The 23,947-nt window shown below is 38.9% G+C and overlaps 1 protein-coding gene across 29 annotated transcripts in view; it reads left to right on the forward strand.

Annotated features, from left to right (window-relative positions):
- NRXN1 (neurexin 1) overlaps window positions 1-23,947 on the forward strand; it is a 1,287,731-nt gene that overhangs the window by 619,112 nt on the left and 644,672 nt on the right. For all 29 annotated transcript variants that reach the window (XM_089528929.1, XM_089528930.1, XM_089528947.1 and 26 more), the window contains 2 exons: window positions 17,058-17,180; window positions 21,183-21,564. In XM_089528929.1, the coding sequence (XP_089385055.1) occupies window positions 17,058-17,180; window positions 21,183-21,564 (505 nt within the window). The remainder of the gene's footprint in view (window positions 1-17,057; window positions 17,181-21,182; window positions 21,565-23,947) is intronic.

A 23,947-nucleotide genomic window follows, 5' to 3' on the forward strand; every position in this document is an offset into this window, starting at 1 on the left:
TTACTGGAAGGCTTCTACAGTCACTCTTTGTAGTGTGAAATATGGAATCTGCAAGCCCACATATAAGATAATATATAGATTGACCTTGCCTCCAAGCAAACTACCATCAAGGTTTTATCAGATAGCTTTATATTTTTCTTAGTTTATTCTTAAATGTGCCCTCTATGTTTCTCTGCATAGTTTTTGAACTGCAATAGAGAAAATAATAATATTTTCCCCACCCATGACTCTTATTGTTGTAATAACATCCCTTTAATTTCATGGTAATTAACATGAAAGCAGTAAAATCACCCTTTGTCTTCCCAAATAGTTATTTTTGTCTCTCATAGTGCAGATCAATATGGGTTTCCACTAATTAATGTATAGGTATGTGTATATCTGTATGTGTGTCGTAAGATACTTCCTAATATTCCTGCACAGCTGAAAAGCCACAGCACTTCTATCAACAGTTTATCCTCTATATACCCTGACACTTCATAAGTTTATCCTAGACAAAAGAATCTCAGCAGGCATTTAGTTCTCATGTACTTTAAGCTGATCTTCTCTATTATCATTATGAAAATAAGATCAGTAGCTCATTTAGTAATGTGCTTGCTGAAGAAGTAATAGTGTTAAAAGCTTGTTGAATATGCATGTCACCACTAACAACAACAACAACAACAAAAATCTTCCATTAAAATGACTTCTCTGTGTCTAGTATGTTTCACATTTGTGCCTATTAAAATGCATGAAAAATCTGTTCTATCCACATTAGGCACTCAGCAGCTTATTACTGAAACCTTGTAAACTGTTTCCTTAATATCAGGTTCTTGGCAATGAGTGCAACAAATCAATCTTGACAAGACATTCAAATTGCCATTCAGGCACAGCTCCTTTGCAAGCTGGATATAGGATGCTTTGCAATTAAATTTTTAGACCTTGCTGGTTTGAAGAGTCAGCCTAAAAGAATGGCATTGATGAATTTGAGATATTAGTATAATTGGACAATACTTGACATTCCAAAATATAAGGCAGCAATGGGGCAACTTGTATCCCTCCAGATACTGTTTTGCATCTTGTTTGTGGCATGCACGTGTGTAGATTTCCCTTTAGATGTTTTTGTTGTGTGTCAAGTAGTTTCCAACTTATGGCAACCATATCATGGGGTTTTCTTGGCACATATTTTCAGATGGGGTTTGCCATTGCCATCCTCTGAGACTGAGAGAGTTTCACCCAGGGGGTGTCACCCAGGGGGTTTCCATGGTTGAGCTGGGATTTGAACCCTGGTCTCCAGAGTCATAGTCCAGTGCTCAAACCACTACACCACACTGGCTGGCTGTAACTTTCCCTTATTACTGCACATATTCTTTGTTGTGGATTTGGAGGTTGGTATTCCTCATTCAACATGGCCCAAAACCCCCATTCAGCTTACCATATACCCTCTGAAGCCCCCCCCCCCAACACTGAAAGAACATTCTGTGCCTCATGGGGAGTGAGCAGTATTTAAAGAAGTGTTTGTCTATTTACACAAAAAGCAGTGCCAAGACCATGGCAGATCTTAGTGCTTATGTTACTATTTTGCATCTAGCTACTAGGACATAGACTGATGCTTCCCTATTCTGTTTCAGGCATAAGCAGCCATGGGTATGGGGCTTCATAGGCTGTATGATGAGTCCAGGGACAGGGGTATATGTTCAGCCTAACATAGGTCTATATGCAGAACTATGCTATGCTGAGCCATGTTGGATTGAGGCCATTGTTTGACTAAAAATCACATAAGCCAGCGGTTCTCAACCTTCCTAATGCTGTGATGCTTTAAAACAGTTCCTCATGTTGTGGTGACCCCCAACTATAAAATTGTGGTGTCTCATTAGAAATATATGTTTTCCGGTGGTTTTTCCAAAGGGGTTGTGACACACAGGTTGGGAACCGCTGACATAAGCCTTGACAAGAATAAAGAATGTTGAGAGATGATAGGAATTTTCATCCAATAACATTTGGAGGGTTCATCTTTGCCTATATTTTGAAATGTCAATTATTGTCCAACAATGCTGATACCTTATGGCAAGTATTTGGAATCATCCTTTCAGCTATTAACGGAAGAAAAAAAGTTTGACCATGAGTTATCTACAAAAAGGTAACCCACAAAGATATTTGAATTCCAGTGTCTAGGCTGTACATCATCTGGCCATTGATGAAGAGTTATTTCCCATATTTTTTAAAAAAGGATGTATTAGTCAGAGAGTTTAGATCTCCTCTCCAGAAAGTCACTTTCCTTGACATGGAGTTGACCCTGGGTTCCTGGAAGCTATGCCAGTAGAATGACAACTTTAACAGGTTCCACTTGCATGGAGTCCCAATATTGGACCATATAACTACCATCCAGGGGCCAGCTGAAGTCCTGACAGGCTTTTCACCAGAAGTCTGCTCTCCAGGTAAGGAATTGACCACCCCAGCTATGAACCCAATGATGGTGTGAAATAGTTGAGACTTCAATTGAAGGAAAGACTACCCATCCCAATGAAATCATGAAACGTCAAAGTATTCAAGCTAATTTGTCAGTCAGCTCTATTTCAAATAAAGCACCTTAAGAAATCCATAATATACATTTCTGTGCCATAGGATTATTACATTTTTACACACATTTTCAAAGTGTTTTGAAAAGTTACAAAAAGTCAATTATCCAGTCGGTTTTCTTTCTTGTAAATGAGATAACCTTCTTAATAGCTTTTGGTATTTAATGTCTGCAAATCTCAAAACCTGAAGAGGAAAAACTTTTGTGTGATCAATAAGCACGACACATAGTGTAAAAGTACTACCCCCAGCATGCCTTGGAAGAGTTGATATGGAAATTGCTATCAGAAAATGTATTAGCAGCACTTTGAACATTTCAAAGTGCTATACTACTGTTAAGTAGTTGCTATCCGTGTATATTTTTCACCAATGAATTCAGTGTTGTGTGTATGCAGTTTAATTTTGACTAATTTAACTGCATTTTGACTGAAGAATAATAATACAACCACATTGACAATACTACCATAGATCCTCATATATTTTCACTCAAGAAAGGCTTAAGTAATTTTTTAAATTATTGTCCTATAAAAATTTGATTTTTTAAAATCGGGTTTTTTTTTCAGAATTATTTTTTTTTAAATGTTGAAAAATCTCTTTCTCAAGTGTCCGGAAACCCGACATGGAGAATCCTGGATTGATAGAAAACTTTGTAATTTGGGACTTATTCTGTACAAAATTCATACAAAGTTCTTCCGCATAGAGAATAGCATTTTTTGTACAGGAAAGAACATTTTCTGTGTGAAAAATAATATTTCTGTGCAGAAAATGCTTTCTTATGTAGAAAAATGCTGTTTTCTTTGTAAAACAACAACAAATAAATCTGGCATAGCCTAAGAAGTAAGCTACCAATAATGTTCAAAAACTGTAGAATTTTCAAAGACTTTCTTGCAGCAGAAACAAAACTCTAAATTACTCTTCGCTTTCTTTGAGAAGAAAATTGGCAAAGAATTACATCCCTGGCCTCCACCAGTCTGTTAAACCACTGTGCAGCAAACAAGATGGCTAAATCATGTTAATAAATTATTGTTAATAATTTACATATTATAATTATTATTATTGTTAATCTTCATGAAAATACTGCTTTTAAAATGAGAATATAAGCAGTCTCCACATTCTAATGATCAAGAATCTGCATACTCTGTCATTATTTTATATTGCTAGGAATATTTATTCTGTTCATTCTATTTCAATGTATAAGTTGTGACTTGTCATGTGGTTCCAAAAAGTAACGTATTTTCCACTGAATTTTTTCTAACTGAGAAAATTACAGTACAAGCCTATGTTTGTGTGCTTGGAAGTAGTTCAGTAGGAAGTAGTTCATTCTCCATTTATTGGGTTCAGTGGGATGTAGCCTCAGATAAGTGTATGGGATAGCAACTTTTGAGTTCAGTGAAACATACCTCCAGGTAAGTTTAAAAGACTGCAAGCTTTGTGATAACTAAATTCATTAACCTGCATCCAAGTTAGCTTGGTGCTTTTCCAGGTATGAAAACATCTGAGGTATGTAGGCCCCTTTTAGAAAAGGGATGAATTTGTGTGTGCGTTTTAAAAAAGGAAAGAAAATGACATTTTCCGATAATAATTATTCATGGGCCACAATAAACAATACTTCTGCTATCAAATTATTTTTTCCAATAAACAGTAACTGAAGAAGCACTGGGAAGTGCTTTGAGACCATTTATTTTATGCAAATGCTCAAAATACAGCTGTGACAGAGAATAGCTGGTACTGAGGACCTCCTTTCTGTTTTCCTAATTTTTGGCTTCTGGGAATAGCTTTGAAGAGCAGGGGAGTGGTGCTCGGAAGGAGGAGTTTTGTTATTAGGTATCTCCAGGTCTAAGGTGAATAGGGTATTCTTGACAAAATGGATTCAGCGATTTGTCATGGTCTTCTTCTAAGGATACGAGAGTGTGTCTCATCCAAGATCACCCAGGTGTTTCTATGGGAGAGCAGGGATTCGTATCCTTATTGGAGTCCTAGTCCAATACTCAAATCACTATATAATGGCGGCCCTCCCCATGCCCTTTCCCCAATATAAAATACCTTCTCTGGCTATAAGAAAATATTTTCTGAGGGAGAGTAGTCTTCTTCTCTCCCTGTTGACCTTCTCTTCAGCCAGGGCTTAGGCAGCTCTTTGCTTTCTAATATATATATATATATATATATATATATATATATATATATTCATGATCCTGATGCTGTTTGAAATTACTTTTTAACAGAGGGATATTTTAATTTTATATATAGTTTAATTGTATTTTGGCATTGATAACATACTGTGTGTTTATTGGTATATTTATTACATTAAATAAAATGTCTGTGGCTTCTGTGAGCTCCACAAAGTGGTGGACAGGTAGGTGGAAGTACAAATGAGACCCCTCAGATGGTCAGACACAAAGGTGTATGTGTGTGTGTATATATATATATATATATATATATATATATATATATCAGATATCCCAAATCTATCCTTACTGAAGTCAATGATACCATTGTATTTCTCAGCAAAGCACTAAAGGACTTTAACTGGTAATCATGTTTTTTTTAACTAGCCTAGTTTCTTCAATTCAACCTAAGTGTATTTTTTCATGTGTTAATAGGCAAATTACTGTAGGTCTTTTGCTTGTTTTGGCTTTATCAAAAATACTCATCTCCAAAAATAAGATCCAGGCCTTGGAGGTAGAGAGGAACTGCTGGACCTCTTACCCTTTCCCTCCATCACTCCCTTCTCCTTCTGTGTCATGTCTTTTTAGATTGTAAGCCCGAGGGCAGGGAATCGTCTAACTAAAAGATTGTATGTACAGCGCTGTGTAAATTTACAGTGCTTAATAAATAAAGGTTAATAATAATAATAATAAAACAATTCCAAACTTGAAGCTGGGGAAAAAAAGATTAATAGCCAATATTATGTGCTATTGTACTTGGCACATCAAATGGAGACAGCTATGAATTAAGGGGAGTTCTCATCTCAACAGAAACTCACAGTCCAAATTTCCTCTTTTCTGAACTTGCAGGATGATTTGTTTTGTTTTAACTAAAACTGCACATTCTTACTATACAGTGGTGAAATGTTACTCAAAAGAAAATTGAAGAATGCTTTGCTACCTTTATTTTCCATGTTCCTGTGCTCTTAACATTGTTGATTAATCTGGGTGGACACTATTATTAGTTTTTAATGATATTACTTCAAGGGTTTTATTCAGTCAAATTTGGAATGATAATGGACTGGTATGACATAAATTGACACAGTCAAAATAGGATGGCAGTCGTAATTCATTGGTTGCCCATATAGATCCATATTTGTACTTGAAGACTTCTCCATGTGTCTTGTAACATGAGAAGGGTCAAATATTATCATTTTCTTGCCCCAGTAAACAAAAAGCAAAATGCATAAACTGTCTTTTAAAAAGGTATATTTAGTAAATAATAAAAAGATACCGGAAAAGCCATTCTGTCATTTTTTTAAAAAAGTATGCAAGTCTTCGTACACAAATGTGGATTTGTGAATATAGAATGGTAAAGTGAAATGTGGTCCATCGTTCTATTCTGTGTATAAATTTAGTGCTATACCAATATCAAAGCTGGCCTGAGACATTTTGCTGCTTGAGACAGCAGATTTCACCCACCCACTCAAATCCAGGTGCATATTATATCCATGGTTGGCAAATTTATTTTTATGAGATAAAAATAATACTTCCCACTCCTTGATAGTAAATAAAATTAAATATAACATAGTCCAGTAACAATAAATAACTTGTAAATTGTCTGTTTGTAACACACATAGTCTGATGCCTGTGATAGCTAATTTTCTGTGTGCAGTGGTAGGGCTGGCCCAGAAATCTCTGAGAGATAAAAGAAAAAAAATACATATATTAGTTTGAACCAAATTCCTGACCCATAACTTTCTTCCCCTCTCTCCTGCCCTGCTCTATATTTTTTTGAGTCTGATATAGATGTCCAGAAAATGTACATGATGCATGTCTCTATGAAGACATCTATTTGTGGGTGATTGCTGCATATACACTGCATTCTGAATTGTTCAGTGTGAGAAGTGAATGGCATGTGATCTTTCTAAACATGTAGCTAATGGATCGAACCCTCCATTGCAATGCACATATAGTGCATAAGGTGCATTAGCAAACATTCTAGTATAATGTTATCAACTTTTCCCTGGGTTTCTCCAGTACTTGCTGCCTGACATATATTGTATTTTCTACTTTCAAAGGATGTGTTCCTTTACAGATCTCTCAATTTCACTAAATGCATTCTTGTGTTTTCTTCCAAACTGTTTTGAAATTGTCATTAGCAAGGAAGTATCGTGACATCCTTTGTGCTGAAAATCAATGAGACTTTCAAAAAAGTTTATTATTCTTAAACAAAGAATAAGTGCAAATTTAAAAGACTGCTATTGTAGCAGTCAGTTTAAATCAGTAAATAGAGTTCAACATTATTATTTGTTTTATTCTGGTTGTTATGAAAATTGTCCAGTTTTCCCATTTGGCAGTTTTCCCAGCCTCCCACATATCTTTTTATCTAGATGTTTAGACATTGTGTGTGTGTGTGTGTGTACACATATAAATATATATGCCCTGCATATAGATACGTAGACATTGGTCCTGCAACAAACATGCAACCATCATGTCATAGGTATGTTTTAACTTCCTACCTGACCCCTGAGTCCATTATAAAAGCCAGTCACCTGTCTTGAGTGATGAAGGTCTGTGTTGCTATTGAATTGGGTATTTCAGGGTTATACAATTAGCCCCTTGCACCAGCAATCATGCCATGTTGAATATTTGTGACAAGTCCTCAAAAGATTTCCTGCTTCTGCTTGCCATAGCTGCCAGGATGGGATGTCATTTCATTTTTTAGCATCCCACTTAGCAACAGCACAAACCTCTGTCACTCTGGACATCTGGACAGCTTTTAAGGTAGGTATCAGGATCATTTCTGGCAACAGTGCCATGATCTCCAATAACAATATGAAACATTCTGCCTATTGGAATGCAAGCCATAGACATACACACACACACACAGCATATAGTTATTTCTTAAAATATGTTTGTCATCTATGTTACAATCCATATCTACATTCTATCTCACTCTCATGCTCTCTTTATTCACCTCCCAGTCCTAGAATATATATGTTTTGTCACTTGTGTTATAACCCACATTTTCTTTTTTTTCTTTAAAAAAACATTTAGAAATTAAAATATAATAGTCCAATGTGACCTGTTGAAATGCTTACCTGTGAGAAACAATGGTCCGATACAGATGGCACAAAAGCGCCATCCTAAGGCCAAAACTAGGGCTGGGGAGCGTGCAGCAACCTCACGCTCCCCAACCCTACTTCGTATGGCCGGCACATGACGATGGCATCACACACGCACCGCCTCCACACGGACCAGTGCATGCGTGATGTCACTGTGCCATTGGAGGGTGCTTGCAGTGCCCTATCTGCGGCACAGAAAGGAGCTCCAAAACAGAGTCTTTGGGTGCGCACTTCGTTCTTGCAGCAACTGGATTGCCACGGGAATGAAGCCAGGGAGAAAGGGGCCAGGCAGCCCTTTTCTCCCATGGCTATGCTTGTTGGGGTGTCCAGGGGCATGCAGCCCCAAGGAGACCCCTTTTCCAGCCCATGTGGAAGCAGCATTTTGCCGCTTCTCTGCGGCCTGGAAAAGCACTGGATTGGGGCCACAGGGGCTGCTGGTATGGCTGCCCTGGCCCCAATCCTCTGTGGAAAGGGGTGGGCGCAGGCCGCCCCAAAGGGCCGGTCTGTACCACACCATTGTAAAGAAAAGCATACAAATGGGCTATGCCATTTGAAGACAAATTGACTGCAGCCCTGTCTGCATGGGCCAAATAAAATGGTCTCCCCTGTCCTCTCAATAGGGAGATCTAACATTGCACAGGCCAAATCCTAGTTCTGATATGAACATACCAGGCAATGGCCACCCATTGAGCACCAGAACTGAGATTTAACACTCTTTAAATGAATTAAAATACCTCACCAGTTATTCCAGATTTTTCCACAAGATCCAGAACCCTCTGTTCCAATGCTGGGTGGGTGTTTGAAATGTGTCTCACTCTGTCACCTTGTGTGTCTGCTGCTGCTGCAAGTCACTTGTTCTGAGGTCAGAACGAGTGGCCCATCCATATGATCAGGACAGCTCTGGGACCAGGGTGCTCCAGACTGTCCTGTGCCAATGCAGATGGGACCAAAGATGTAGCCTTGCATTTTGGATAATAATAATGATAAATAAATACATCGTTTATTTATAGCCCGCCTTTCCTTGAGATCAAGGCGGGTTACAACATCTTGGGAACAGCAAACGATAAATATACACACTACAATGTACAATTCAAACATTAAAAACAAAAGTTAAAAACACAGATTAAAACCATACAAAGACTAGCCAAAGTGCAAGTGCAAAGGAGGGGGGTGAGGAAGTGTTACAACAATTGGGGGAAAGCTTGTTCGAAGAGAAAGGTTTTGAGTCTCCTCCTGAAAAGGTCGAGGGAGGGGGTCGAGCGGAGCTCTACGGGAAGCGAGTGCCATAACTGTGGGGCTGAGATTGAAAACGCCCTTTGTGCAGTCCCAGAGTGTTTCGAGGGTGGAACCCTCAGAAGTTGCTTCCCGGCTGACCTGAGTGTGCGGGGCGGATTATATGGGGAGAGGCGGTCCTCCAAGTGATGACACCAAGAAGATATGATCCAGGCCATATGGCAAGATAATCCAGGGAACCATGGGTACCCTGGCTTAATAGTTATGAGGAGCATGCTAGGGCATACTGTGTGGTTGTTTCTGCATGAAGTGGAAAATCCCATGGCTTGTTGCTTATACTAGCTTTACAAAACATGCTGCTTTTGGATACCAAGCTAGTATTTCCTCAGGACCCTGGTTTAATGTCATGTGACTGTGGCCACAGAATACAAATAAACTGATTTTAGGACCAAAATACTTCATTTGAATTCACCATAATAACCTAAATTCTGCAGATTATAGATAAAAGACCATGTTCTACTTCAGATTATCTGAACCATGAGCATCCCCACAACATATGTTCTCCTTAGGGCATTTAATAGGATCTAATCATTCTGCAAGGAAATTGCCAGATCTCCCCATTCATTTGTTTCTTCCTCCCATAATCTAACAGTAATGTTTTTCTTTCCTTTTTGTAAGAAGTAGTGAGTTTGGAATCACTGTGTAGTTATGGAAAGGTAAAACATGACTGCAGTACTTGGGAGGGAATGGTATGTTTTAAAAGCATAACAGCTTGCTGGGTCAGACCAAAAGTCTATCTAGTCTATCTTCCAAGAGTATCCAACCAAGTGCAGAGGGCAAGTCCACAAGTCTACTTCATCCTTGGGTAATGTCCACTAATATGGACTGGCATACAGTTGCTGTCTTTGGAAATAATGCATGAGCTTTGTCCTTTAAGAATTTGTTTAAGCCCTTTGTAAATCTGAAAAAGTGGGTGCTTATCACTCCATCATCAGCTCAAAGGACTATAAGCAGGTAGAGATAGGGCACAGGTAAGAGAGCTAAAGTTAGATTAAACATATTGACCTATAATGATTAGTAGGGAGGGAGATTCAGGACAAAATATTAAGTGGTTTTGAAATAATCAACATAAACACAGCAATTATTGCCTAGGGGGGAAATGTGTGCATATTTGTACATATGCACACACATGCACAAATGCATGTGAAACTCTAATGCTGATAGTAGAGCCCGTCACTCATAGACTATATGATTTACATTGGACTCTTTCAGTATCCTTGATCTTATATAAGACAAGGGTTGGGCTTTTTTGTTTTGTTTTGTTTGCCCGATAGGGGAGATCAGCAGCTTTAGGGAGCAGCTAATGTGTGAAGATCAGCCCCTGGGACGTGGATACCCTGGAGCCCTTCACAGGACACAGTTAAAGTAGTATAATTCCACTTTGAGTGTAAAGGCAGCGTCTCATGTATTCCTGGGGTCTGTAGTTTGTGTGTGTCTTCAAGTTGCCTGTCAGCATATGGTGACTCCACCAATTTCACAGGGTTTTCTTAGGCAAGGAATACTCAGAGGTGGTTTTGTCAGTCCCTACCTCTGAGATATCATTTACAGTACTTTCTATTCATTGCCAGTCTCCCATCAGCTACTGACCAGAGCCTGACCTTACTTAGCTTCAAATATCAAATGGAATATGTTGTCTTAAGAATGTTTAGGGCCTGTTTGTAGTTTACAAATGGTTTTGACAAACCATTTTTTTTCTTCTCTCTCATCGAGAACTAGATGTGAATTTTTTAAAAAAATATTCTTTTCAAAAGTCCCACTTTCAAAAAGTTATTTTTTCTCTCCCTGTAGAGAAGTATTTTTTACAGATTTCTCAAATTAAAATAAAAGACAAGGGAGGCGAACATTTACACTAATTACCTGGCATTTCAAACTCAATTAGCATGTCAAAAGGAAGTTTGGCAGAGGTTTAAAGAACATAGAGCTGCTAGAAAAGCCCAATATGAATGATAGCTTTGCTTATGCAAAATACTCAAATCCTGACCATCAAAAAACCCAAAATTCTTGTTGATCAAGAAGTGCTCATAATTTCTTCTCTTTAAAAAGCTTTTTAAAGCTTCGAATAACAGATATTTCTTCTGTTTATCACATTTTGATGAATATTTTTACATCACTAGTTTACAACTTCCTTAGCAAGGAAATTTCAATGTTTCACCACACTGCACATCCCAGAATTCCATAGGATCTTGCCATGGCAGTTAAAGTGGAATCATAGTGTTATAATGGTTTAGTATGAAAAAAAAAAACCCTAGTATGATGTTGGTGGAAGGCAGTATATTTTAGTGCATGAAATACCTCAGTGAATCAGTTTTCCAGCAGAGTAGAAAGCAAATGCATTTCTTCACTATAGATGTGATCCCCAACTTCCTTAAGCTTAGCTGTATATGTTCCTTTCAATTCAATGGCACCAGACTTGCTTGTGATGTCTACTGTCAAGCTTTTTCACAATCTTCCATACCTTAACCTCATATTATCTAAATCAATATCCTCCATACTTATCCAGTCCTTACCACAAGGTTCTGATAATGATAACCTTGTCGCACAAGGTTGTTATGACCCCCCAAGCCTAGTTCTCTCAAGAACTGTGACTCCTAGAAACTTCATTTTGCAATTTTAGTCCAGGCCATTGTCTGCAAACCCAGACTTTGTAGGACTATAGCTGTGAGGAATCACAGTGATCAGAGCTTGTGGAAGCTGTTGTCCAAAATCTGGATACATGATTTTCATAAAGCTGTATTAAATGTTACATGGATGCTAAAAGCACAGGGTTAATGTAATTTCTAAATATCAATGCCACAGAACATAGGAAGTCATTTGGGATGTTAGGGTCTGAATGCTGTTGGTAGTCCCTACTAGAATAGACCCACTGAATCAATTGTCAAATGATAAGTAAACAATTTTTAAAACTGGCCTCAATTCCATAAACCCTTAGTATAGCATAAAGAACCACATACACTATCACAGAGGTACATAACCACCATGCAGAATAGCAAAGTTGGGCAACACACATGGATATATGTTTGAGTTGTGCAGTGGCCAAACTGCATTGTGAAATGCTAAATGTGAAATGGCCACAGAGCTAAAGGGGCTGCAGGACATGTGAACAAACCATAAGACACTCACCACCATATGAACAAAGGGAAATGTTTAATACTACACAAGCAAAGGCGGGGGGGGGGGGGAGCAGAACAGGTAGAAACACCCAACAGTGCTTTCATTGTGGTCTCCTGAATGCACCAGTTGTGCAACATTGTGATCCACAGTACTTTTTTCCCACAGCCGCCTGATGAATTCATCTGTTGTGCAATGTCACATTTTTCACACCATGGACACAGTGCCTACTCTGCATATGTGTGTTGCTCTCTGAATTCAGGTCAATATATTGATTCAATATGTCTGTTCTAGTTGGGAACAATGATAGGATTCAGGGCTTTTTATATATCCTTTTGTGCAAACATGTATGCCATTAAAATGTTGGCTCATTAGAACCTTGGGATTCAAATGGGCACTGCTTTCATCTCAGTTCTGTTCACAGGAATTCAGCCTGTATGTTTGCTTATGTGAACATCCCTAGTTGTTTTGCTATTTATATCCCTAATGGAAAAGGCTATCTGGAGGCATGGTGTGTGGAAATCAGTATCTTAGTAGAGAAATGAATTTGTTGAAATAAGTAATTTGAATAAAAGTTCCATCTGAAAAATTTAAAGAAGATAACTTACACATTTTAGAAATTCTACAAAGCCAGGCCATTCTATCAAAATGATTATTAAAAAAAAATACCCAGCTATATTATTGAACAGGTGCATAATTCCCTTATTTATCTAGGCAAGCTAGCAGTTATTGTAATGCATCCATTATAACTGGCTCATTAATCTGAAAATTATACATTAACAGAAAACTGCAGTAAAACTTAATGACCAAATCGTCACTACCAAGGTGTTTTGGATTTTTTAAAGGAAGCCACTAAGGTTATCCACTAAACTGTAAGAAGTTGCCTTGTATGGTTCTTGGTGCCTTTTTGAAATGGATAAAGAATGCATATTGCTATTAAAGAATAGCTCTTCACTAAAATCAGAGAGGAGTAATCTGGTTAATTTGTGTTGAATGATTGGCATGCATAATACATACTGATAAACATAGATGTTTTCATGGAGAGTGTGCAACAGGAGATTTCATACATTACCCAGTCAATCAGCATAGTTTCCAAGCATTTTTAAAGAATGTACATAAACTGGCAGAAAGGATATCTTAGTTCCAGATGACTCTTTAGAAACTAGTATTTAGGGGTAATGGTACAGCTGAAAGATTGGTCTTAGGTTGACTGCTTTGACTCTGATGCTGGCAGAGTGCTGATCTGTCTCAGTAAGCATTTAGAAAGGGAGATGGATGGGTAGATGGACATATTAATAGCAACTTATCTCTGAAGCACTCCAATGTAATTATGTCTGAATGTGTTTTGGAACATTAACTAAGGTACTGGTAGAGGACTCACATTTTCATGATTTCAGATGTATTCGTATAAATTAATACCCAGCATACTTATGGTGGTTTCAGAACTGTAATTCCGTGATAGCATTAGAATGCTGATTCTCTCCAGAAGCCATGAATTAATTTTCAACTCCATCATGTCCTTCACCTTCCATCACAGCACCTTTTAAGAGATTATGATTTCAGTCCAGCTGTAGTCATGCGAGGCTAGGTACATGCAAGAAGGAATAGTGTTAGAAAGGCTTGCAAATCCTCATCTGCATTAATGCTGTTATACATTTTTAAAAGCTTTTCATCCACTTTAGTGAGCACATTGCAAATGCAGACGTGCATCTAGATGCTTATTGCATGGGCATTAGTTGCTGTATATGAATAGAAGTCTGCATTTGCATGTGGTTCCCTTTTGCCACACAGCAAAATGTATAAATCCAGAAGTTCTAGGCAGTTTGGTCAACTACTAAGCAAGGTGCTATTCTGCATTATTTGGCTTCTGGGGGAGAACTCAGACATGTTACCTTTTTTGGACTACAGCTCCCCAAATGTCCAAGCCAGGATGGTCTTCAGATGCAGTGGGCTACAGTTCATTAAAATAAACCTTACAAGTGTTATAGTGCCACAAGACTGTCATGTTTTTGTTTCAACAGATTGATAAGTCCACACCCCTGGAGAGCCTCCAAAAGGAACATTTCCAAGCTCTCTTACTGGGTTTCCAATTACTTCCACACACACAGTTGTGCCAATTTCTGAAAATCTTTTGGAAGTATTTAAACTCTCTCCAAATATGCACAAAATACTGGTGAAATTGAGAGTGGACCTGAATTCATACTTGAATACATGCTGCAAAGTCAGGTTTCTGAGCTGTTATTTGCAGTTGCAAGGACTTGGTATGAATGCTTTCTGGATAATCAACATATTTCAGATAGTATAATGGCATATATAAGTAGGCCTTCACCATTCTTCCTAACCATGTTTTTTTTCTTATGTAAGGACATTAGATGCAGTCCATATTCTCATGTAGTAAATGAGGTGTGAGATCTTGTCTACAATAACCAAACATTTTGTACCCTAAGACTGAGGTGGCATTCTTCATCTCCCCAACCCCATTCCACCAACATAAAGCAAAGGAATTGATAGTTAAAGCTTCTTCAGCATTACAGATGAAATAACAGCCCCACTTTTACTTGAAGGCAGTAGGCTATATTTGGATGTGTGGGGCAAATTAACAGCAGATTAGCTTCAGAGGTGTGGGAATGTTGTCTAGAAAAGATGAATCAGTCTTTCAGTAGAGAACAGCTAGTTTTCCATTAATGACTTATACAAGTTTAATATGTATGTATTATTATTATTTTATGTGTTGGTGGAGATTGGTATTTTCTTCCTCCATTCACAAAACATTCAAAGCCATTCAAAGAGTCAGTGTTGTGCTACAAGAGACCCCCTCCCCTTTCAGCCATAGTCATCCCCTTTCTGGTGGACAGAATAGGGGATTGGAGAATCAACTGGCTGTGTCCCCATAACCAGACACAGACCAATGACATCATTCATGAAGACTTCTGTAGAACCTCAACAGTTCTCAATGGAAGATGTCCTCAGTCTGTATCTGGCTATGAGGACATATGGGAGGGTATTACAGCACAATGGTACTCCTGGAGATAGTGACACTGCACTCAACCATGTAAGATAGTGGCCATAATCTGTTATTTTAGGTGAGTTCTTGACACAACTAGTGGAAGGATCCTATCACTCCTGTTTTTCATTTGTCACTTACTGATGATAGTCTGATGGTGAAATCTACCCTACAATACATATACTTTCCATTATGCAAAGGGATCTTGTATAATGCCCAAGAAGGGATTTTCAAATCAGACTGTATGAATGCAAAACCTGTGGTTATGGTGATGCAGTGACAAGATCAGTTTTAACAATGATTGTTGAGTAACAAAGGCTGGAGAAAAGATGTTACCGGGGTGGGTGAATAAATATATGAACGGTGCAAGGAGTTCAGGGATGTGCTGTGTGCAGGCTGGGACCAGAAAGTTAATATGTTAAACTGCCTAACAGCATCCTCATGAAGCTGGGGTTTTAACTAGTGGTGTAGTACATGTAGTGTTCCAGGAAGTCATTGTCTCTGTTCAACCTACTGTTGATGGATTGGAGTTTGTAGCTATTCATCCAGTCTGATTATAAAGGTCTCTCATGGGCACCAGTTCACTCTGTGCATCTGAGGAAGTGGATCAAATTTATGAAAGCTTTTTCTATAACTTTTTCATGCAGTTAATCACAAAGGTGCTACAATATCTCATTGCATAATGGTATTCCAGACTAACATGGCTATGTCTCCGAATACATTCCATTGTTATTGAGCAACAAGCTGAAAAGATAGACTGCACATTTAGTGAATAAATGAATGAACAAATGAATATATTCACTCACCAGTTGTTTTTTCACAGGAACATAAGTCCACTGGGGAATAACCAATGACAAATTGCTTCCATCATCACATTTGGAAAGGTGTGATCTTCCCTCCTCACTGCAGCCCCCATTGACCGCCAAATCCTGCTCATGGAGGATAGGGAATCCTCCAGAATTAGTTTTCTAATTTCTAATCTGAGGGCCTCTAAGGAAAAGTAAATTCTGTCCTGCTTATGCTGGAATGTAGTAAGGTTTGATTTAGGCCAGTATGTGTACTATGAGTGGATGCATGTACAGTAAAAGGAATATACGTCCTCCACTGCACTGCTGTGTCCTGCTGCTTTGCTAGATACCCAACAACTCACAAATCTCTTCACTCTGACCTCTACACAGGGAAAGTAGGATGACTTACTGAGAGGTCAAAAGTTGTGCTGATCAAAACAACTTCTGCTGACAAATGCATGATCCACCTGCAGATTTTCCATGACCTTTGCATTCAGTTTAAAGATTCTGCTTCCAGTACATAGATATTATAACAATAAATCTCCATTAAGTATCAGTCTTAATACAATAAAATTACTGAGTTACCACACCAGGAGCAAAGATGCTTCTGTAATATCACTTTCGAAAACAATCATCCATCTCCAACCTGAGATTAATTTTGAAGGTTATTAATATTTTATTAGCGCCTTTATGAAAAGATGTAACCTGTGTAAACCTCTGACACTGACAATGCCTATCTCTATATTGACTGTGCCCATTTATGAAAATTCAGTTCACCAACTCCACCCATTTTTTGAAATATTACTTGCAAATATTGTTAAAATGGTGTATCTGTCATTTAAAATCTGCATATCCTTCCTCCTTCATGGTCTTTTGAAGACGTTTTATAATATATTTGCACCAGTACCTCTTTCTCTTCTGTTTTTTTGTTCTTCTTTCAATTTCTGTCTTTCTTTCTCTTACTCTTTCTTTCTCTCTGTGAGGTTCACATATAGACTGTTTTAAAGATTCCATAATAATTGTTTGGCATACCCTACAGGCAAAGGTCCAGAAACCCTTTTTGCTGGCTATAACCTCAATGACAATGAATGGCACACAGTGCGTGTGGTTCGAAGAGGAAAAAGTTTAAAATTAATGGTGGATGACCAACAAGCCATGACAGGTAATAAGGCATAATGAACATTTATTATTAGAAAGTTCCATACAGTATATAATAATAATAATAACAACAACAACAACAACAACAACAATTTTATTTATATTGTCCTGCCTCTCCCAATGGATTGAGGGAGAATTATACAAACACAATGATACTAATAACAGTTATTTAAAATCACAATATAAACATATCTCATCTAAAAACAATTGGTACAATACAAAAATTTATCACAGCCTGAGGTAGACTCCTGATCAGGAAGTAGCGAACTTGCTGAATCTATAAAAGATCAGGAGGGTATGCTTGCCGGAAGAGGTATGTTTTCAGTGCCTTTTTGAAGGCGTCCAAGGTGGGAATGAGTCGAAGCTCTTCCGGAAGGTTGTTCCAAATCGTTGGGGCCCTAGCCAAGAATGCTCTCTGGTGAGTAGATGTTAATCTCACCTTTGGGTGTTCAAGTAGATTCTTCCCAGATGTTCTGAGAGTGCGGGGCGGATTATGTCAGGAGAAGTGTTCCCTTAAGTAACTCGGGCCCAAGCCATGTAGGGCTTTATAGGTGATAACCAACACTTTGTATTGAGCCCAGAAGCTAATTGGCAGCCAGTGTTAGGATTTTAATACAGGTGTTATGTGGTCTGACCTTGAGGTACCAGTGACCAATCTGGCTGCGGCATTTTGGACTAGCTGAAGCTTCCGAACTTGGTACAAAGGTAGCCCCATGTAGAGCACATTACAGTAATCTAAACGAGAGGTTACCAGTGCGTGTACTACAGTTTCAAGGTCCTTTCGGTCCAGACAGGGGCACAGTTGGCGTATCAGCCAAAGCTGGTACCAAGCACTCCTGGCCATCGCATCTACTTGAGATGATAACTGTAGGGATGAGTCCAGGAGTACTCCCAAACTGCGAACTTTGTCCTTTAGGGGAAGTGTGACCCCGTCCAGGACTGGGTGGCAAATTTCCCTGTCTGGACTTCAGGTGCCTATCACAAGTACCTCCATTTTCTCTGGATTCAGCTTGAGTTTGTTTCCCCTCATCCAGCCCATTACAGACTCAAGGCAAGCATTCAGAGGAGAGATGCCATCCCTAGTCACTGCAGCAGTCAGAGACATAGAGAAGTGAATTTGGGTATCATTGGCATATTGATAACACCGCACCCCATATCTTCAGATGATCTCTCACTGCGGCTTCATGTAAATGTTAAAAAGCATGGGGACAGAATAGCGCCCTGAGGGACACCAGATGTCAGTTCCCTTTTGCGAGAACAACTGTCCCCCAGCATCACCATTTGGAATCTGCCCGAGAGATAGGAACGGAACCACTGGAGCACAGTGCCCCCAGTACCTAGCTCCCTCAGGCGCTCCAGAAGGATACCATGGTCAATGGTATCGAATGCTGCTGAGATGTCTAAGAGCACCAACAGGGCCACACTTCCCCTGTCGATGTCCAGACGGAGATCATCGACTAGGGCGACCATGTCAGTTTCAACTCCGTATCACGCCCTAAAGTCAGTTTGAAATGGGTCCAGATAATCGGCTTCATCCAAGACAGTCTGGAGTTGGAAGGCGACTGCCCTCTCAATCACTTTGCCCAAAAATGATAGGGAATAACTATAGGCCAGTCTCTTTGCTATCAGGGGATCTAGAGAGGGTTTAAGTGTGGCTTAACCACTGCATGCTTAAGTGCTGATGGAAATTTCCCCTCTTTAAGGGATGCATTTATTATAGTCTGAAGCAGTGATGTAAGAGTGGTGGTGGTGGTAGCAGTGAAGGCCATGGCTGTGATTGGCTCAGCTGTCAACCTTTCAGAAAGAACTCAAGAGTCAGAAGTTTGGATTGTCAGTGGTTGAGTTGCATGGATCCTAAAGGTCACTGTTTTTTTCCCCTATTAATTTGATTTAAAAAATCTGCTTCAGTCCTAAGGATGGTTATGGCAAGAGGGAGTTCCATAAGAAAGTGAAGCAAAAAAAATGTTCTAGGAAGATTGGTGTTTAGAAAGTGAGAAGTTGAAGAGAATGGCAGAAAGAGAAAAAGGACAGAGACCAAAAGTTTGTGTAGATATAGAACAAATGGCCAGGAATCAAAGCAATTATGCTGGCTGAAATTCACACATTGGTTTGAAAAAGAGAACAACAACTTTGGCTTCAGAACACTGTACAGATTCTAGCTGAGTTCAAAGTTCTTGAGAATCATAGAATCATAGGAGATTATCATATCCAAGCTTACCGTGGTTAAAACAGCAGTAAAACACTCATAATGGAAATTTTCGTTATTAAAGAAATGGCTGCTCCATGAACGCTTTGCTGACGGAAGGAGAGAGGGGACGCTTCAGTGATGCTTCAGAAGTGTGACCGGCTATTGCATTTTACCTGTGTTTTAACCACAGTAAGCCTCCTGTGTGATAATCCCCATAGAGTTGGAAGAGACTCCAAGGGCCATCCAGTCCAACCCCCTGCCATGCAAGAATATACAATCAAAGCACTCCCAACAGATGGCCATCCAGCCTCTGTCTCCATCCAAAGAAGGAGACTCCACCACTCTCTGACAGGGAGTTTCCCACTATCAAACAGCTTGAGCTTTTCCAACTCAAAATGATGGGTTTTGAAGGAACAAAATCATTGGCCAAACCATGCCACCTTTTAGTCTTTCCACTGTTGTTGCTATAGATGGTAGTTCTAAAGAATTATCCTGTCCTGTGCCAGGAGCAGGGGGGAGGAGACAAACAGTATTCAGCAGCAGGAGGACTATGCACATCACTAACTTTAAGAGGGCTGAAATTACAAAATTGCCCTAGAGGCAGCAGGCAGAAAAGTAGAATTGATGAAGTCTGTGTAGGTCAGCCTTACTGGGAACGTCCTTTTTGATTGGGTCCAGTGAATTGAACTGGTATGGCTGGGTAATTTCTGTAGAAAGTTTACTAATTTACCCCAACCCTGGACTGCCAGGCTGGCAGAAATTGCTTATAAATGTCTTTCCTCTATATTGCTGAGAAAATTGTCCCATGTTAACATACCAATCTTAGCCTATATCTAGTAAGATCCAAATGTGGAACAAACTCCCTCGGAGTGTAGTGGAGTCTCCTTCCTTAGAGGTCTTTAAACAGAGGCTGGATGGCCATCTGCCAGGGATGCTTTAATTTAGATTTCCTGCATGGCAGGGGCTTGGACTGGATGGCCCTTGCGGTCTCTTCCAACTCTATGATTCTATATAAGAATATATGTATGAGTTTAACATCTTGCCCATCTAAATGGGATCTATGATAGTTTAAATATGAAGTCAAACAACACAATTAAAACTTAATAAGGCTCATTTTAAGAATTTTGAAAGCCCCAAAGAATCATATCCTAAACTTACAGAGTTCTCTCATGTGTTATCTACTGAAACCCAGGTATTTTCATATATTCAAAAGTTATACTTTGAAAAAAGTGGACATCAATTCTCTTCCATTCCTAGATGTGGAAGAATGCTTCAGTCGCATTGTGTCTTCTACTTTGAAGTTAGCACAGCAGCTAGTAGGGTATAAGAGGCGTCTTGACACAAGCACTGTTGGAAGTGCTTTCAAGCTTATGTTTGCTCAAACCAAATGCTCATGAAAGATCAATTTATATCAGTCCCTAGTTTTTAGGGTGGCCTGTGCTGAATTTGAGTTGTTGCCTTTCCTCTTGCATTTTTATGGTATTTCCACTGTGCTAGTTTCAATTGTTTTAAATGTTGATATATTTGTTCGTGTGTTATTTCAGTAAGTGCATTGTGTTATCCATAAAGTTAAGCTGTGGTCTAACATAAATTATAAGCAAGAATGTCTACCATGATATTTGCATAAAGAATCTTCCCGACGCTACATAAAATCCATCCCATCAGTAATGCAGAAGGAAGATTTGCTTTCTACATCCAGTAGATAGTTGGATCACCTACAGAGGTGGTTGAATCATTCTTATACAAGAGACCGTAGGAAATAAGTATTAGTGTTTATGTTTGCTATATTAACTTCTCACAACCTATTTTCCTTTAAAGGTCAAATGGCTGGGGATCATACAAGACTGGAATTCCACAACATAGAGACAGGAATCATAACAGAACGTCGCTATCTGTCCTCAGTCCCTTCCAACTTCATTGGTCATCTGCAAAGTCTCACTTTTAATGGCATGGCATACATTGACTTGTGCAAAAATGGGGATATTGATTACTGTGAGCTAAATGCTCGGTTTGGCTTCAGGAACATCATCGCTGATCCAGTCACCTTTAAGACCAAAGCCAGCTATGTTGCCCTTGCCACATTGCAAGCTTATACTTCTATGCACCTATTTTTCCAGTTCAAAACGACATCATTGGATGGGTTAATACTCTACAACAGCGGGGATGGGAATGACTTTATCGTGGTTGAGTTAGTCAAAGGGTGTGTATGCAACTCACAGCTACCTGCCCTGTGTTCAGAAGCAGCAAATTTGCCTAGATTGATGTTTAGTCCAATCCAACAAGATTTTTACACCCTCAAAGCAAGCAGCTTGGTTTGAAGCCTGGAAAAATCCATTATAGCTGTGCATCAAAGGAACACCCAACATAAGCCCAACTAACATTACCTGTGCGCAAATCTGCACAATCAATTTTACATATCTAGATTGAGGGCTATGGTGCTTCCCATACTGTTACCTCACTAGCAGCTCACAACATTTCGGCCTGGGTTTTGTTAGTAGTCATGACTACAATAGGCCCATTGAAGCATTGGGATCTATATAAGTGTTGACTCTCTGTTCAACAATTTATCCAATGGGCCTACTGATATTAAGACTACCAAACAGGATTTAAGTCTTTTTCTTTTATTTTTCTTTTAGCTAAACAATATTTAGCTGAGATACTGTCTCTCAAGTTACCTTATATGTTCCTTATTCTCATCTTTTTATAATATTATATGTTTGAAAGGAAAGGTTGGATGATGATGGCTGAGCGTGCATCTACACTATAGAAATAATACAGTTTGACATCACGTTAACTGCCATGGCTCCATTCTGCAGAATTCTGGGATTTGTAGTTTAGCGAGACACCAGCCCTCTTAGACAGAGAAAGCTACACACCTTGTAAATTCCAGGATTCCATGGGATTGTGCTACATTAATTGAAGTTGTCTCAAACTGCATTATTTTTACCACATAGATGTATCATGGGCCCAGGATATAGTTGAGGGAGGAGACAAAATGACAACATTGCCTCCCCCAAAAAATAATCCAATTTAGTTTTTCTTTAGTCTGAAAAATTCTAGCACTGCAGACAGCAAGACACTGAAAATCATTTACACCTAGTACACATTCCATTGCTTCCTTTGTCTGACCCTTTTCTCTGGATGCCTAAATTGTATTTCTAAATCCTCACATAGAGTATTATTGCAATGGTAGAAATTTAGAGACCAACAGATTTTTTTTAAAAATGATTTTTTTTAGTTTACTTCTAACACCAACACAAAAAGAACAGAACAAAAAGGTCAGTACAAATACACCACCCTATGACAAAACATATTTTTGTCAAAAGAAATCCTCTCAAAAATGAAATTATTTTTTCCAACCCAGTAAAACTGAGACTAAAGGAAAATTTCATCGGGGGAAGAATTCTTATTTAGGGGCATGTCCTCATTTTGCTCTCCCCTATTTCAGGTTACAGCCTGTGAAAAGTTGGAAAGTATATTGCTTTTGGAGAGTAGTACAAAGCAGCCAATTTAATTTCCTATTACTTTGGGGCCTTCTGACAAATCAAAATGGCTTTTAGTTACAATGAACTGGAACAACACAATGCCAATGATATTATGGTAAATTAAATGGCTGATTACTATGGCTGCTGCAAGGCGAGTCTGTGGAAAGTGGCCCAGGGAGGCACCATTACTGATAGACAATGCCTGTCCCAGAACCTTTCTGGATATGTTATACGCTTGTAAGAGGTTTGCTGTTGAAACTCTGCTTCCAGAAGTGACTGCTGTATGGTATGAGGGTCCTTCTGTGAAAAGGTTTGATAGAACAGAATTTGAGAAAGCAAAGAGGGTCAGTGTCCTCTGAAGCAGTCAGGCAATGACTCTGCTTGAAAATTCTAAGGGCAAATAATAAATTCCAATGTAGGAGCCCCAAGGATTGACTATTCTCTGAAGAAAGCAAGAATTTTAGAGATTTTTCCCCCCTCTGAAAAGTGCTATTCCTTGACATAATCAAAGCAAGTATCTTGGCTTGAAGCCTGGAGCATCAAAGGAACACCCAACATAGGCCCTTCTTACATTTATAAAGAGATTATTATATTATAGATATGGGATATGTATACTATATACATATTATATTATGGATTTAGATATGTATTATAGCTATGCCCCCGGGATGATGATGATGATGATGATGATGATGATGATGATGATGATGATATTTCTTACTTGTCCCTCCCCATAGTTCTAAGCAGGGAACAACTACAATTAAGAAACAAACAACATCAGTTAAAACACATCAGTTAAAATATACATTAGTTTAAAGGGGCAAATAAGATATACACATATTAAAACAATCCACATCTAAAATTTATCATTTGAAATTCACAATTTAAAAATCATCTAGTAAGCTTGCTGGAAGATACTGGTCTTTAATGCTGTTTTAAATTCAGGCAGCATGTGCAGCTGTCACATTTCTTCTGGGACACATTTTGTCCTTTTTGGAATATGGTCTCTAGTTGAATACTAGAAGTTAAGCCTAGATGTAGCATTGTGACATGGCTTCTCTGGTGTCTAGCTAAAATCGGGGAGGGGGGATCACCCAA

Source organism: Sceloporus occidentalis, unplaced genomic scaffold (genome assembly GCF_023333645.1).
Source record: "Sceloporus occidentalis isolate IW3139 unplaced genomic scaffold, rSceOcc1.0.p SCAF_6, whole genome shotgun sequence".
Classification (NCBI taxonomy): Eukaryota; Metazoa; Chordata; class Lepidosauria; order Squamata; family Phrynosomatidae; genus Sceloporus; species Sceloporus occidentalis.